Raw genomic sequence first — 17,909 nt, 5'->3', positions numbered from 1 at the left:
CTGTATTTATTTTTGCCGTAAAATAGTAAAATATTTCTGAATAAACCTCCTTTTGCATTCAGGAAAAAATACAAACTCAGGCAGGAATATGACCAACATTTACTCCATTATATACTGGGAAATTAAAAGTGTTATTGTTATACAAGTGACAATAAACTTTAAAATAAATACTTTGAAGGTGGTTTTTTTTTCCTGAAACTCAGCTGACAGTTCCCATACTGCATTCACAGGTAAGTACTTGTGCAACTTAAAAGATGCCTAGAATCATAAAGATAATCCATTTAAAAACCCTTACACACTGTTATTTAGTGAGTACCACTGAATGTTATATTCTACAAACTCAAACGGAATAAATTTGAACACAAAGCAATTGCTACTTTTTAATCATATTTACTTACATGATTAAAAAATACTTTCAAAATGTTAATAAAAAGAGCTACTGTAAAGGTATTAGGATTTTTTGTTTGTTGTTTGTTTTTACCTTGGGGTAAAACTTCGAGGTAATTTCTTCTGACATTCAGTTCTTTTAAAGATTTCAGCTGGCCTATCTGCTGTGGCAAAGCTGTGATTTCATTACAGCTGACATCCTACAGCAAAATAGTAATAATAGAAATAATGAACTTTTGGCTCCTAAGTGTTAAATAACACAGATGTGAAATTGTAGCTAATTTGCTATTACCATTGTAACATTTTATTAACCTGAAAACACGCAACCATCTGTGTCCTTTCTTCACAATGCAAAAATAGGTACATGAGAAAATGTTTATACATTACTTCAAACCCAGAGCAAATTCTTATTTGGAGATTAAGTTAATTTTGAAAGTTAATTTAATTTCTATAGAAACGTTCAAAACCATTTGCTTAAGATGTTCTACCTTTTTATTCTTAACTTTATTCACATGAAGAACTCAGTACCATGATTATATAACCAAATATGCTTGGATAAAATGTAAAACTGCTAGTGTGTGGCTCTGACTTTTTAAAAAGGTTCTTGTTCTTCTGGAGGGACCATTTAAACAAAATCTAAAAAAAAAAAAAAAAAAAAAAAAAAAAAAAAAAAAAAAAAAAAAAAGAGGAAATGCCAATAGCATTCTGTAATGATGCTCAGGAAAGGCACATATTTGCTTATCACATCACATAGTAGGCCATAATAAAATAGGACAGGACTTGTTTACTATTACACAGATATTCAATATAATATTGTAAAAGGTACTTTTTAAGTGCCTAGACAGGTTCTAAGTAGGTCTGATTTTGATGACTAAATACAACTGGTTTAATAATCTGGATGAAACTGGAACCCATCTTCATTTCAGCATTCCTAAAGGACTAACTGCTGTAAAGTTGAGTTGAAAGTATAGAGTCTGGCTATACTGAGCATAATTTCAAGCAACATGTTTATATACAGTAGTGTTACTGTGATAAACAGTATACTTTAACACTATTGCTAATAAGAAACTGCTATGAATGTGTACTAAAGATCAACTACTTAGATTAAGTCAGTCTAAAACGTGACAGTTTTTAAGATACTAGCTATCATTTTTGCTGCTAAACAGTCTACACTCAATGTGAAATTAAAAGGACATTGAAACCTCTGCTTACATCCCAGGTAGCCTGTAAATTTGAGTAATATCCCGATTATGCTTCCATTTCTGCATTAAAAAAAATGGAAACAGTATTTCATAGTATGAGAGCTACATGTGGTAATGCCAGATTTTCCTGAACAGCCAATGGAATACTTTTAGGATGTTCACTCCTATTCTCTTGATTGTTTCAAATGGATTTATACAGTATCTGGGAGGTCTTACACTACAAAATTTCTAGAACTCAGTCAGGTTTCCAAGTCATCTCTTTGAAGATAGTTGCTTTAATACTAGTCAAAAGCATTAACTCCCTATTTTCAAGCCTAAAAACTAGTTAACAAAAGATGACAGTAAAAGCAAAATGTGATCTGGCAATGCTGGTCACTGTATCAGACAAGTTTCTCCTTGTAACAGAATCTCACTGCTGCCAAAGCTTCCTTCCCTTGTCAAAACACAGTCAGGAAATTATTTTAGCTTTTAGACATGGAAATTAAAAATCCCAGTTAATGAGTGCATCTTTTGCCCAAGTTGCCACAAAGTATGGTTAATTGCACTGTTCCCAGATAATTTATTTTTAAAGCTTTACTGTCCTATTTTTAATTTACAGACTTTAAACAACTTCATAATTAGCTACTCAATTTTTAGAGCACAGAACTTAAATTTAAGTCACCTTGTGGCAGAGAAACTCTAGACCAAGTACACTTAACGCACACACATCAGAACAAGTCAGGGAAAGAGACAGAGAAGGAAGGAAGGGGGGGGGGGCGGGGAGAAAGCCTGGCAACGTGCAGCCTCAAAAACAAGTCCACTTACAACCTTTCAAAACATCCTTATTAAGACTGATCTGTTATGACACCATGTCAGCATTCACAAGATCTCTAGAGACAGTAGAATCCTTTATCCTACTAAACACTGCAGTTCAACTTTTTTTTTATTACTTTGCTTGAATAGCCGTGGAAAACAAAGACCTATAACATTATTTCTAGTTATACTTATGCTCTTGACTATTATTAGACTTCACGAGTGTGTATGTGACAGAGACAGTGTTTACCTTTCCCATTAGTCTGGCAGTAATGGAAGCAATACTATCAAAGTCAAATGCCTATGGTTTCCAAGCTAATATTTTTTAAAGGAACTACGCAACCAGCAGTTTGGAACTTCACTTCATGGACGTCTGCAGCCAACTGAAGCGCAAACACCTACTCAAGTTCCAAGGGGCTAGCGTTTGCTGAAGTTCAGGATTGCATTAGTTTTATTTTGTTCTCATCAGTTATGCCATGTCCTACCATGACAACACAATTTCTCAAGATTAGAGAAATGTATTTGAAGTTAACATTAATTCCTGTGGCATGAAGCTCAATGGCGTGAAAACAAATTAAAATCATCACCATTTTTTTTATAGTAAAGTTTAAATGGTCTTAAACCAATAAAATTCAGCATAATATAAACAGAAAAATAAATATGGTACTCTGGCTCCATATTAACATATTTATTTACACACACACAGGAGTTTATCTAAACCACCCAAATTGAGGTAAACTTCCTCCTTACATCCATTTTAAAACTTGGGACTCCTGACTGAGCTGTTATTCCTAAAAAGCATGTGGATTCTGTCAGGGCTGGTGACATACAAGCCATACAGAATGGTAAAAAGAAGTTACACGGTGCATAAGCACATCGATCCTTTTAGGCAACAGAAGGCAGCAGGTCCCACTGAAAGACCTAAATCTCAGTTGAGAGATTTAAAGGCTTCCAACCTGAGACAGGAGTGTCCCAGAGATGGAAAGGGCTGTTACCTGAAGAAGGCAGAAGTGCAATACTGCCTGATAGGATGGAGAACAGAATATGACCGTACATCTGATAGTTTCGGGTATAGCTACCGAGACACCTCTGCCCAATTTTATTTGATGGAAAATACGTTCCAGAATATCTTCACACCAGTTTTGCACTCATCCTCCTGGCTGACAGTAGAGGTATGATTGAGTTACACAGCTGCAAATAAAAGTAGCTTTCCCAACCAACTTTTGCAAATAATTCTAAGATATCCTGCAGGGAGAATAAATTTTATGTTGATGCCTGTAAGATAGCTGTCAGATCTATATAACCCAGAACCCTAAAATTTAAAAGAATACCTGAAAATTTACTGCATGTAATATCTAAGTCATTCTATGCTACAAGTATGAAATTTAAATAAATATATACACGTAATAGAAAAAGAACTGCCTACCCCATTTTGGAGGAGAGGGGGCGGGGGGGAAAGCAGAGTTAGTTGGAAAGATCTGACCTAATTTGCAGCAAACCATGCTTACATCATTCTAGAGTGACTATAGAGGTAAAATCTGTTTCAACAAGTTAGATAACAAAAAAAAAAAAAAAAAAAAAAAAATCCATTTGCTATGTATACACAGATTTTGCTGCACGCAGCTTGTGAAACACTTTGGGAACCTGAGGGTGCTTGGCAAAGTCCTAGTAATACAAGACCTGCACGCAGCCAGGTGGCATCCGTCACCTCGCAGGATGGATCCCCTGGGCCAGCTCAGCCCCAGCACTGGGTACGTACCAAACCAACAGCAAGCCTTGCCCCGGCGCTGGGGAGTGGTGGTGCTTGGAAGCCCCACGCTATTTAGGCTGGCACTGCTCTCACACAGCTGAATGTTTTGTGCAACAACTGCAGTATGACTTAATCTTTAATTATTTTTTTTTCTTTTTACTCATTTTAGAACAATGATCACCTTATTATCTAAACTGCATTGTCTTATATATGCCAATACAGATCCTGGCTCTCAATCCTACCACTATTTGCTTCTCCCAATACACACACAGTTTAGTCATTTCCAGCTAAATAATGCAACTCTTTTCACTGCAAGTGTACCAAACACTCAAGGTGGCATCGAAAAAAGTAATCAGGTCATCTGAATAGCACCATGCCCCATTTAACAAAAACTTGTTATTCACTAACCCCCACCCCCTTCTAATCACAAAGAACTAGCATCAGACCTTCTTCAGCTTTCTTAATTCTTCTAACCTACCAAAGCGATCTGTTGCTATAGCCTCCCATGAAATATTTTTAGAGCAGGAATTGTTGTGTTCTTCATGACAAAGAGTAACACCGAAATTATACTGTAACTGGAAAGCAATATGAAAATCCAGTATTCCAGGTGTTAATTTAAACATATGATTGGTTTAAAAAACCCAAACCAACCCTATCTCCTTTAAGTATAATCTACATTGATTTTCAAGCTTTTAGTTTTTTACTTTTCAAAATTCTAAGATAAGGATAAGGGCTACTATTAAGCTGTGTACAATCTCTTACTAATAAATGAAACACTTCCAGCATCAGCAATGCTAGTCCACCTTACTGGGAGGGTTCAAACTTGAAATTGGAGAGGAGATTAGATACGAAAGCACTTCAGCAGCTCTTTACTGAAAATATTATCACAGACCGCAGTTAATACAAAGAAAACAGGTGATTTTGACCAGACAGAATAAGGCCAAGTCTTTCAATTATTTCACGAGCACCCCACCACTAAGCTGGGCGACATTTAACCTAGAAGCAATCAAGAGCTAACAGGTTCCAATCATTTTTTATTATCTCTTCAGTCATCCTATCCCCTAAATTAGGATGTGTTTAATACAGTTCAACTTTAATTATATATAAAACTGGAACCATAACCTTTTATTGAATCTATTTTCAGCACAAAAGAAAAAATGCTATAGGCTAACATCTTTTTTGAAGGTTAATTAAATCAAAACAATTTCAGTAATCTAATTAAACCCATCACACACACAAAAATTATAACATTTAATAAGATAAATTAATAATGCTCACCAAACAAAACAAACTTGGTAGTCTTTAGCTCAGGTATAACCCAGAAAGGAAAAGGTAACTGCCCCCCCCCCCCCCCAACAGCCACATCAGTTGTAATAAATAATAGAGGCCTGATACCACAGGATGCTGTACAAAAAGAATACTAGAAGGAAAAAAGCCCCAAAGTTGCCACTTCACTCCACATATGAAGAACCAGTAGCAGGACTGGGGCCTAAAGCAAGGTCAGCTCAATTTCTGTAACATAATTTAGTAGAGAAACTATGGTTATAAAAATAGTACAATGATAAGCAGGCACTTTCAGATACCGAAAAGATGTGCAAGATAAATGCTGTCAATAGAGATATCAGCAGCTGGAAGAAAGTTCAAATATCATTGTTTTACAATGCATAAATTAGCAGCGTCAAAATGTAGTTTATTTGTCAATTTGTATCTTAAAAGGTCAAGGTGAACAGAAATAACCAGAAGACATAACGCATATGCCATAGAGAATTCAGAGCCTCAGCCTACAATATACAAAAGAGGAAGAGAAAGGGAGAGGAAGGGAAGCATTCTCTTATATACATTTTCCACACACAAAATTTAAATAAAACATGTCCAATTAAATTAATTTTAAGTTAAGGTACTAAATAATTTTTGCCTTTTCAGATTCTCATTTACTAGACAACACGTTATTGATGATCTACTGCTTGCAGAAACAGTAGTTGTGTGGACAGCTTTGAAAACAAAAGGAATATAATCATTTTGTAAATCTGTTTAGACGGGTGTTCCAAGAACGGAAGGTCTTATGACAAAAATATTGAAATAAAAGGAAAATAGACTGATAAGTCTCCCTAGTGGAATGCAGTGTGGCAAGCAGATAGTAACAACAGAGAGAAAGGAAGCAGAAGGGGAGGATGCTACAGAGGGGATACAGCTTGCAGAGCCTGATGCCAGAACTATGAACTTGGTACAGCAAAACAGGGAGCCAGTGCAGGCGGTGACTAAAACTGGTAAAGATGATGAACTTAGAAGCTGAGTTTTGAACGAACCAAGGGCAGTGATGTTGTTTAGAAGGGTCCTGAAGAACATAAAAGAAACTATTATTGTGTTACTACTCAACACACTTGAGAAGTTCAAAAGTTAATTTTTTAACCTGTATTATAGTATTATGCATTTGTTCAAATATATTTGCAAAGTGAATTTTACTGTTTCCAGTTAAATACAAATGAAGTCAAAATAAAAAATAAAAAAAAGTTCATTAACATACCAGTTCCATTAACTGTTTTAGTTGACCTATCTCTTCTGGAAGGGAACCTAGCTTATTGTTACTTGCAATTAAGACTTTTAGAGGAAGACCACACAGGCAAGCTGGCAAAGAAGAAAGCTGATTTCGACTGCAACAAAACAAAAAACAACAACCATTAAAACCACCAGTGATGTTCTACTGTATACTCACATAAAGTCTGAGTGTTGTAAAATTCCTTCATTTTCATGGGTCAGATTTTATGCAGATAAAAATCTAAATTTTTGAATGGCAATCATTAAGAAAACATTTGCACATCAAAAATATCTCCATTACTGACTAAATACTGTGGAATGTTTAGTACTGTGGAATTTACCACTCCGGAAAAAAATGCATTATATCAGTTTAATAATATTGTAACAAGACTAGTTGTCACCTAGAACAGCTGTTTCCCTTTCTAATGAATATAGGAAAGTCAACCAAGACAGTATTTCGCAATTATTTAATCATTCCTGTGGTTTCATGTGGCAGTATAGTGGATGTCTTTTTTTCCAACTGAAAGACAAATAAGTAAATTACAGATAAAATGGTTATTTTTTCAATTCCTTTAAAGCACACTTATAGTTGAAGATTACTTGATACTTGTTGTTCTATGATTCTATGATATTAACCCAGGTAAATACAGCGAAGGATTCTTGGACCTTCAATGGTTTGTTTCTTTCCAAGACTCATATTAAGCCATTTTATCTCTCTCACTTTTTCCCAAAATTGGTAAAACAACTTTAAGTGATTGACATGTGCCATTTTATTCTTCATACCACATTTTGGAGCGGGGGGGGGGGGGGGGGGGGGGGTGGGAGCAGCAGGGAAGAGAGAGATATTTTCATTTACAGGAGTTGCAAGGAAAGGCAAAATTTGGTAGAGAACTTTCAAGATATTTAGGTTCTCATTCTAGTAACAATTACTCAAGAAGCTAGAACTTAAAGATGACAAATGCCATGACCCTTTGTGATCTCCAGATGATTAAAAACATTAATTTCTTGTGATTTGTGGATCAATTCCCAGAAGAAACTTTAAGATCAACAGAATAACATGTTAACTACTGTCTTTCCTAGAATACTTGAAGGTTTTCTTAAAATATAACTTTTTCTTTTTTATGGGTATTAACCTGTAGGAAAACAATGAACAGTAACTTAAAGTGGCACCCCAGTAAGAACCATTTTAGTTAGCTTCTGCATGACTGTTAAGGCTCCAGAGAACAAACATGCATGACTGAACTCTGAAAACAGATGGCAAAAATTGTCCTGTGTGATTTCAGTACGAGTTGCAACACTGAACTGAAACAAAAGGAAACGAAAAAAATCAAAATTCCACAAGTCTCAAAATATTTCTTCTTCAACTGCCAATCCCATGGTCTGCTACAAAGCTGCATATAAAGACGTATATTCGTGCTCAACACAACAGTCTCAAAATGTTTTACAAAGCAAACCATCATCATATCTCCATTAAGCAGGCCAGGAGACAGACAGGTATTAAATAACAAACCCAAGGATATTAAAAATGAGAAATCCAACTGCTAACGAGCAGTAGTTGAAAAAAAAGAATCAATGCTTATTATGGAGTCAGGATTCTCAATTCTAGTGTCTTTACAGAAGACCAAGACACAACTTATTCTAAAAAATAAGTCGAAATAATTTTTTAAGTTCTAAAGAACTCAAATTGAGGAAGCCTGGAATCTAAAAAAGTTACACTATGCAGCAGATCAGACACACACACAAAAAAAATAAAATAAAAATAATTTTTAACTTCTACAGAACTCAGAAGCAACCCACTAAGAGATAAGGAACAACACATAACCAAGGCAAGTAAGTAATAAATCATCATTAGTTTAAAAGTAATTTCTTTAAATGAAACATGAACAGTATCTACCAAGGCCCAAAGACTATGTATATCTCTTGGCAGGACTTTTTAATTCTATTTAACATATGGGCTTTGCTGGTAACAGGCAGAAAAATATGAATTTTAAATCTATATTTTTCTTGCCAAAAAGCAACATGGTTAGAAAGTCAAGGATGTATTTCCTCTGTCTACAGACTGCTTACTCTGTTCAACTAACAAGGGGGAAGGGCACACCTAAGTGGAGATTTTAAACTGAGGGAAATGACCCTACTTCGCAAAAACTGAAAAATTTCCTTTCATTTTGTCTAATTTACTGTGATACGTGATATTAACTCTGTAACTATTCTGGTTTTGTGGTGATTCACACAAATTCCATCACTACATTAAGTTCTAATTGAGTTCATTCTAATTCCTAAATTTACTAAGATGTTTTATGTAAACTTAATAACTTAATCCAGTCTTAATTTCTTTATGTATATCTAACAAACACTATTTCAAAATTTCAGGTCCTATTCCTTACATGTGTGCAGATACTCAGGACACACTATTCTGTTTCGATTTTTAGAGCCAAAATTAGTGTTCCACAGTGGCCAAAACTGCAGTACAATAACAATACAGGCAGGCTTGACAAACATTCTCAGTGTTTACAAAACTGATGACAAGCCTTCATATCTTGAATTTAAAAGCCCAAGAGCCACTTTGCCCCCTGCTGAAACCTCATTCTCGCAAAGACCAGATTATTATATCTTCACTGTTACAGTTTTTACATACCTAACTGCAAAGAAACCTCCACACCTTGTCCCAACTGAGAAAGTGCTGACATGCCCTCTCTCAAAAGCAAATATGCATTCACCTGCACTTTAACCAGTAGCAATTCCCTATCCTGATTAGTATTCACACAGACTTTTCATCGAAAAGAGACAAAGGTGCCTAATTCTTTGCCCTTTCCTCCTAAAAAAAGGCAGTAACTATACTTCTTGCATAACCAGAGGATACTAGTGATAAAGTATCACACTTTTCCTCTCCATTCCCCACAAAAAACCAACATTAATCCTCTGTCTCTGTCCCTCCGTCTTTTTAACTACAAAAAGTATGTCAAGTTTCACAAAATCTATCATCAGAAGGGAATTACAAGAATCCAACTGTGCTGATATGATTAGCATACTGAACTTGCTAGAAGAATAAGGGAAAGAAAGGGATTAATATTACTTGGTCTTTCTTTAAATAATTAGTTTTATATTTTGGCCTTTACAATGCCTTCATACAGAGCTGTATCTATAGCCAATACGTTTTTGCATTACCGCTTCCAATAAAATGAAAAATGTAGTCAGTTGTTCCAGAAACACATAAAGTACAGACAAAAAAAGCTTTACACATTTGCAAATAAACAAAAAATGTGGCAAAGTTAAACTTACCTCAAATTTAAGTAAGTTAGCATTTGCAAGTTTACTATGGCATCTGGTATAATTTTAATACAATTGTGGTATAGATTTAGTGTTTCCAGTGACACAAAATGGCACAACTCCGTAGGAACCTCAGTTAATCTATTCTTGGATAAATCTGAGAAGAGAAAAAAAGAAAGTACATTCTTTGAACCATCAGAAAGATATACTTTGAAAAGCTACGCTTCTTTATTAAAATGAATGAATAAATGTAATCCTACAGTGAGACAGCAAATTAAGCCAATGTTTTTATTATGCAAAATAAAACTAGTGCTAACCTTTACAATCTTGAAATGGAACAGACTGCGTATAAGAGAGCAAACATTCAATTAAAATTTATTTGGTCTAATAAAAAGTAATTATTTGCAGGACTCAATATGCTGAGGAAATACTTGCAAACAGAACCAAGTACAGATTCCAAATTTCATATAATATACCCAAAGATCTAGCCGATACACAGCTAGACATCTGCAAATAATGATAGTGTTTAGAGAAAACAAACAAGGATTATATCTTTAATTTCTTCAAGTATAAAAAAAAGTTCTTTGGGTAACTCTTCAGACTGACCTGTATTTCCTAGATCTCAATCAATTATGAAAGAATGTTACCTATAACAATGGTGAAGACCTTCAGGAATGGATTTGATATAAGTACATACAAGAAAACAATGATGGATTCCAATCCCCCAAGCGAGTGCTTGTAACCACAGAACAAAAGCTTTTGATTTTTGACCAGTTATTCATTCTTTATTTCTAATTTTAAGCACACAGACACAAAGGAAAATCAGTAGGAAAAAATGTTACTGAGCTTTGTTTCTTAACTACCAGAGTATGAAAAATGAGGTATCATAATACCGATGTGAGCTCGAGTCATAAAATAATAATGCATGCCAGCGTTCAACTGAATTAATTGGGTTTAAAGAAATGTTTAAATGGTGTTGCAGAACAAACATCTCTTATCATCAGAAACCGCACAAACGCCACCTACCCATACCATCAGATGGATAACCTGACTTGAAGAATGGTGACCCGTTTTAAGTTGAAGGAACAGGAGTGTACCTAGGCAAAAAGTGATATATCTGATGGGAAGGATACAAGGAAAAAACAGAACTTAATGATCTCCTCACTTCTTCACTGCTGCTATTTTAAGGCTCCTCCCTGATCCTTCAAAGCTTATTTTGAAGCTTACTTTCTTAAACTGCATAAAGGGAAAAACAGCCGAAGTATAGCAGATACATTTCCAGAGCACTGATGATCCGACTCCTCTTTCGGGCCATAAAGCAATATTTTTGCTTTTGTGAACAAACAGGCAGAAGCCCAAAGATCTTTTTAACTTCCTTGGCAGTTCCAGACTCATCAGTTTGCCGTGCAGAGGCACAGCTTGAGTTCAAAACTATTGTCAGTAGGAAGGTTTTATCATTTTTATTTTTGTTCCTGCCTCCTGCAATGTGAGCTGAAATTCAGCGCGCTCTATTCCCCTTATCAGCTTCCACTTTGCTTCACCTCATTGCTTCCAAGAAGTTGGTTTCATTATTCCATCCTCTACCAAGACAACAGCAATGGCCTACGGATGCAGTCCTGCTGACCCAAACGGCAGCACGGTTGAATTGAGCACCTCAACCAAAATTATTCACTTCTAAGTTACCATACAACAGCAATGCTTGAACTGCTCTGCTTTCTCTTACCCGGCTTTGACGGCAGTTAGATGCTGCATTATCTCAGCCTCTCCTTCCCTTCCCTTCTGCCATCAAACTAAAGCATTCCCTATTTGAATGAATGTTATTACTGTTTCAAAGGGGGAGAAAGCTCTTCAATGTTCCTCTGTTTTAGTGCTTTAATCCTCTACTGTTTTCTATTTATCATGAGAACACTTGTTTACTAACATGGCATTCCAAAAAAATTACCACTGGTTCCCTCTCCTGCTGCCTTCCTAGCTATGTTTATTATCAAATATTAACAGAGGACTGCTACGCTGTAACTTTTTGAATCGTGCAGGGGATCTTCATACTTTACAATTCGATTGCAAAGAAAACCTTCCCTTTTTTTAAACCACGTTTTTCTGCAGTGACATTGCCACCTACACACTGCTCGTTTCCTCCTTTAAAGGGGAAGGAGCAGCAAGATCCCGAAGAGCGAGCTGAACTTTAGAGCTAGGCTGCATGGCACTGGGTGGTACACGGAGAGTGACACCTCGTCCTTCATCTGATCCTTCTCAACTGATACACAGATCAAAAACTGGGAACACAAAAACGTTACTTCTTCTCAAGCTACTAAAACTGCAGCCTGCCACCTTAACTCCATCTTCATGCCTGTTCTCATTTACCTTCATATCGAATAAATCGGACTGTTGCCACAACATTTGACTTACCCTTGAAAAATTCTAGTACCTCAAAAAAAGAGGAACAGCAACTAGACTGACCCTGCTCCTATAACAGACATTACTATGACGGTAAAATGCTTTTTCGTTTTTGTTTTTATTTTGTTACTATCCTTTGCTCTCAAGGACTTTAACTCTGTTAATCTGAAGAAGGACAAAACAAAAAACCCGCAGATGATAACAGATAAATTCCTTCCTGTCATCCTCAGGACCATGGGTTATAGGACACGCTACGTACACAACAAAGGAATTCAAGAATTAACTTACAGCAAAGGAAGCCAATTATTTGTTATTGTCTAGTTATCACAGTTTGAGATCATTTCAACACTTGTATCTATTGTTGCTTCCTAAATAATAATAAAAAATAATTCTATTCACAGCATAAGGCAAAGGAATAAAAACTATACATTTAATACCACTGTAACATAACTTAATAGAAAAAGCAGAGTTTTGCTACTATAATTCACTGATAAGAGGTATCATTAATACCAAATCTGAATGTCTTTGAGAAACAGAGTACTAGAATGGAATCTGACATACAGAATGCTCATATTTTTTAAGCAGTGGCAATAATTTTTGCCAAAAACCAGACTTCCCTGATCAAATGGAAGCAAAAGAAGAAAAGAGATTGTTTTTATTTAATCCTAGAATGAATGTGAGCCTCTGAACACGATGCAGCTGTGAAGAAAGCCTAGCAGCTTTCAGCTGTCTCTGAAAATTCCATACAGAAAAGCACGCCTTCAGAAATGAAAACAGCCTGCATAACAATTTTATACTGTATCTTAAAAGCATATATAAACATGTACAGAAACCTCTGAAGTTTACATAATTATTTTGATATTACTTTATATGAAGGTACTTTTGCCTCAAGTTACTGCATCTTACAATGAGTCTGTATATACTTCAGGTTTACTCTGATATTTAAGTTCTAGAATAAAATACAAGGGTTAAGCCTTAACAAAACTGCAGAACCTTTTGAACCTACTGAGAAAAACAGTACACATGTATCTTGTTTCTGTCAAAATTCAAACTTCCTGAAAAATATTTTGCAAAGGCTTTCTTGGGTTCATTATTTGGGGAAAAAGAATAATGAAGAAACTAAAATTTTACACAACTTCTGAAAATATTTTTAAAATATGGAAATCATTAGTTGGCAGACCTTAACTTTCTTATTGTGATTTTTTAACTCTACGCTTCCCAAATCACTAAGCTACACATCCCCCTTGCTTCAGTAATTTGAAGACTAATGCTTCAGGTTAATTAATAATAATGAAGTTACTGTACAGACTAGCTTTTGCTACAGAAATGGAAATGAACAGAGGGATGGAATTTGCTGGTGCTTAAAGGAATTTTGATTAATTTGCTTATACTATCTAACACAAAGGAGATGTAACAAATTAATGAATCTGTGATGGCAGAAGTCCACTTCATGGACCATTGCCAGGATGGTACAGGTAGGTTTCACCTGAGGTGACTATTTCTCGTAACTTCCAGTATGAAATAGGTGACACAAATATCAACAAATATGGGGGGAGGCCATGTGCTGGAGCGAGCTTTTTGTTTTAAATGCAATACACTATTCATTCATTATTTGTGACATCCAAGACATTTTCAAACTACATCTGGCTTCACTTCACCTTTTCCTGCCAAGAACAAGTTTGTTAAAACTCCAAAATAAAGTAACCGAACACAAAAAAATAAGCAAGCCAGTTTAGAAAAATATTAGATGGAATCTTGATCTTTAACAGAGTCAGCACAATTCTGGCCCAATGACATGGCTTTTGTACGAGAAATGTTACTATGCTGGAAGCTAGGCAGGAACTACACAAAATAAGCACTTCCTTAGCTGGGAGCGAACAATAAGAAGCAAAAAGTTCAGACTAGTAAATAAGCATTTAACGGAAGACTCCAAGCCTTGTTTGGTGACTGGCACACTGCACGGTCAGGGTCCACATTGCCATCACGCCAGTGATAACTGACCCCATCCACTGCCACTATACATATATACATAGGGTAAAACACTGCCACTGCAGAAACCAAAATGGCATTGTCAAAATAACCAGAATAATACTAGAAGTCATATAGTTACATTTGTTTCAGTAAAGTTACCAAGGTGCTCCACTATTCCTACCTTCCAGTTATTAATACATTATTAAATAGTGGTTATTAATACATTATTAAATAAAAATCACAGACTATTCACAGGAGAGCTAAACAATTTAAGCCTTTAAGTCAGAACAGTAGTTCATTAAATATGCATATGCACTACTACATCACAAATCTTACCCAAGAATTTTAATGAAAGCAGTTTATTAAAAAGCAGTGATTTACAATTTTCAGATTATAGAAAAATTCACTATAAATTGATATTTCTAACATACAAACCTACAACAGACGAAAGTTGGAATTATGCAACTAAGCATCTATCCACTGTTGAGAAGGAAATTTTATGTGTGTATATATATATCTATATATATATCTATATATATAAAAATGAATATCTATATTTGATATGGAGTTCTGAAATCAAGAAATTACAAGGTAAAAAAGCCACCCAAACGACCTTAACTCCAGCCACCAAGTTCCTATTTTTGTACTCTTCAGCACATACTGAATAAAAGACAGGAATTATTTTGAATAAGCTATTTGCATTTGTACTAAGAAACCATTCAAGGTATTCAAATGAGATGTCTGAATTGGATTTGACAAAGAATTCAAGCAATTCACTGTAGGAGCCTAAAAAAATAGTAAGTTCAACCCTAATTTCACAGGAAAATTATGCAAATAAAAATGCTAGGAAATACATAAAGAAGTCTATATATGACACGACACAACTGTATGGAGCTTTACCTTTTATATTGTAAGTTACCCATATTTTTGTTAGGCTTTTAGGAAGCCTGTATTTCCATATTAGCTAGGTATATCTTCACTGATAATTGAAGCCACAAACTGATGGCACTGTATCTTGGACAACTTTTGAAATATCTATTTAAGTGCACTTCAGACCTTTGCCAACACTGTATCCCACCCATACTTGCCTTGGCAAAGAAGGCAAGTGATGTATTATCAATGTAATTGTGCCTATCAGAATCAAATAGTCAATGCTCTCTGATAAAGCAATTACTTCATTCTAGCCTTTACCCAATTTTTTCCCCCTAAATGGTAGGAAAATACATCATTCTATAGACAAATGCTACATATTAGTCATGAAAACAGTCATATAGTCATGCAACTATAAAGTGCTATATACTTTTACGATATGCCCTACAACGTGTCATTATCTCGCATAACAGCATACCTTGTCTCGACTACTTGCCCTCTCTATCTGCCAGTATCAGCGAATAATGTCCTGGATGTACAGCAAGCTTTTACTGCAGTCAGCAACTTCTACCAACAGTGATGCTACATGAACAAAAAAGGCAGCAAGGACCTCCACTGACTCTGGCATCAAATGCATTCTGGTTTGTACATGACAATTATGCCACAAAGAATGCATGGCATTTCTTCACTAAGAGACATTTCTATTTATTTAGCAGACAGAAGGACAAGTAACAGAAGACAAAGAATGCCCAATAAAGTAAAAACAATTCTGCTTCTGTACAAGAAAAAAAAAAGTAACGTAATAGTGCATGGACTCAAGGTTTTTCATTCTGAAACTACAGCTTGTACCAGATTGAGAAAAAAGTAGCTCCAATGCTGATTCCCAAGAAAGTCATCATTACTGATGCAATAACATATAACAATAACATTTAGACACTGATCAACACTACGGAGTCTACATGTACAACTGCTGACTTGAAACATGTAGAAAGTGCATCTATCCCAGGCAGCTGGACATAAAAATGTACAGATGTTGCAAGAAAAATATTTTGAACAGGTTATGAAGTGACTCTGCTGTTTCACACGCTTGCTAAGCAGTACTTTTCGGAGCACTGTCAGCATATTTTCCTTTTCCATCTGTCTCCCTTTGTTAATTTAAGAATTAACATTAAAAATCTCCACCTCAAAGCCACAGACAAATTAAGATTGCACTACAGGTGTAGCAAAATTCAAAGTGATCATACATGTACTTTTGTATCCACTTTTCTTATCATTACTGTGATTTAACACATTAAAAGTTTCTCCTCCTCCACCGTGTACGTGAGTTCCGATTCTTCCCTATTCCATGTCTTGACATAGCATTATAATACATGGGCAAGTTAAAGAGCTAACACTAGTGATACACAACACAATGCCGTCTTCTCATGGCACTGATGGTCAGAATGAACCTAATTTATTACTTGTCATAGTAAAAACTGTAATAGTGATCATACATATTCACCACGGTTACCAGAGGGGACCTAAATGTGAGGTTTACGGGGAGGAAAGAAAAAAAAAACCCCAAACCCCCAGGACTGAAGGAAACCCACTGGCTGAGCAGAGGAATCTCGCAGAGCCTGGCAGAGGCATCACCACTAGAGGGGGTCCTCATCCCACTGACTTGGCCGACACCCTGCCACCGCGGTCTTCTTCTGGAGACCATCCACAGCGTATGGAAAGGACAGAAATAGGCAGGTACACTTTACACACACACACCCCACACACACCCCCCAGCACTCCTGTGAACCTATTGCCCACCACAATTTTCAAAATATGACAAATGAGGCTACTCAGTTGCAACCATTCCTGCAGGAAGCAAATATATACACTGATTTCTAACGGGGTCAAGCCCTTACCAAAAAACCCCCTCTATTCTGAAATAGTCACATTGAAGGATTTTTCCCCAACCTTCCCTCGGATGATGTAAGAATCTGAGGTATCCTTGAGCTCTCTGTAGTACAGTAATAGCAACATTTGGCCTATTTCAGACAAAAGTGGAATTAAAAGTTAGATGATACAAAGACCCTGCTCGCAAACTCATTCCACTCCAACAACCCTCATCTACTCTATTTCACCCATCGCTCCGTTATGGAATACATCGCTTACTTTTCCACAGTGCCCTGTAACCTCCCGATAAAGCACAGCCAAATGTAAGAAATGTGCATCCTACATTTTGTCTCCGGTAGCACACTAACTAGCCTGAAGCAATCCAACAGCATAAGCTAGCTCTCCCAGACACCAACACTTTCAGCAAACGTCACTTCAGGGTCTTTTACTTCCTCTGCCTGAAATAAGGGTGGGGGAAGAAAGGAGCAAAACGGTAGCATATTCTCATGATTAGTTCTGTGGCACACTAATTCCAAGGAGACAAAGGAAATTTCTCTGGAAGAAACATGCACAAAACAGTATCACGAGCCTTGAAGAAGAGAAGGTTAATATAGCAGTCTGCCTTGTTATTGTACCTGCCTTTAGGTGGCAACATAAACCATCCAAATTTCTCCTTTATCTTCTATTTCTTCCTCTTTAGGACAACAACAGTTTGGGGTTAAGATAGACAGAAAAAGTGGTTCCGGAGGAGGCTCTGTTTACATACTGTAGATGAGCCTGGTGTGGAAGTGCATGAGGCTCCCAGAAAACATACTGTAAAACAACCGGATTCTTCCCGCAGATCTCCATGTAGGTATGAACAGGTCTGGGACTGT

The 17,909-nt window shown here is 36.1% G+C and overlaps 1 protein-coding gene across 17 annotated transcripts in view; it reads right to left on the bottom strand.

Annotated features, from left to right (window-relative positions):
- The window catches only part of LRCH1 (leucine rich repeats and calponin homology domain containing 1), a 133,934-nt gene that overhangs the window by 60,456 nt on the left and 55,569 nt on the right, over positions 1-17,909 (bottom strand). For all 17 annotated transcript variants that reach the window (XR_003926491.2, XR_003926492.2, XR_003926495.2 and 14 more), the window contains 3 exons: positions 9,946-10,090; positions 6,656-6,782; positions 482-587 (listed from right to left, as the gene is read on the bottom strand). Coding sequence is in view for 4 of the 17 variants with exons in the window: in XM_030036261.2 (XP_029892121.1) it covers positions 482-587; positions 6,656-6,782; positions 9,946-10,090 (378 nt within the window). In the remaining 13 variants the exon portion in view is untranslated. The remainder of the gene's footprint in view (positions 1-481; positions 588-6,655; positions 6,783-9,945; positions 10,091-17,909) is intronic.

The sequence above is a fragment of the Aquila chrysaetos genome, chromosome 14, assembly GCF_900496995.4.
Source record: "Aquila chrysaetos chrysaetos chromosome 14, bAquChr1.4, whole genome shotgun sequence".
Lineage (NCBI taxonomy): Eukaryota > Metazoa > Chordata > Aves > Accipitriformes > Accipitridae > Aquila > Aquila chrysaetos.
Note: the sequence above shows the minus strand (reverse complement) of the source record. Positions and strands in the feature narration are given on the sequence as shown.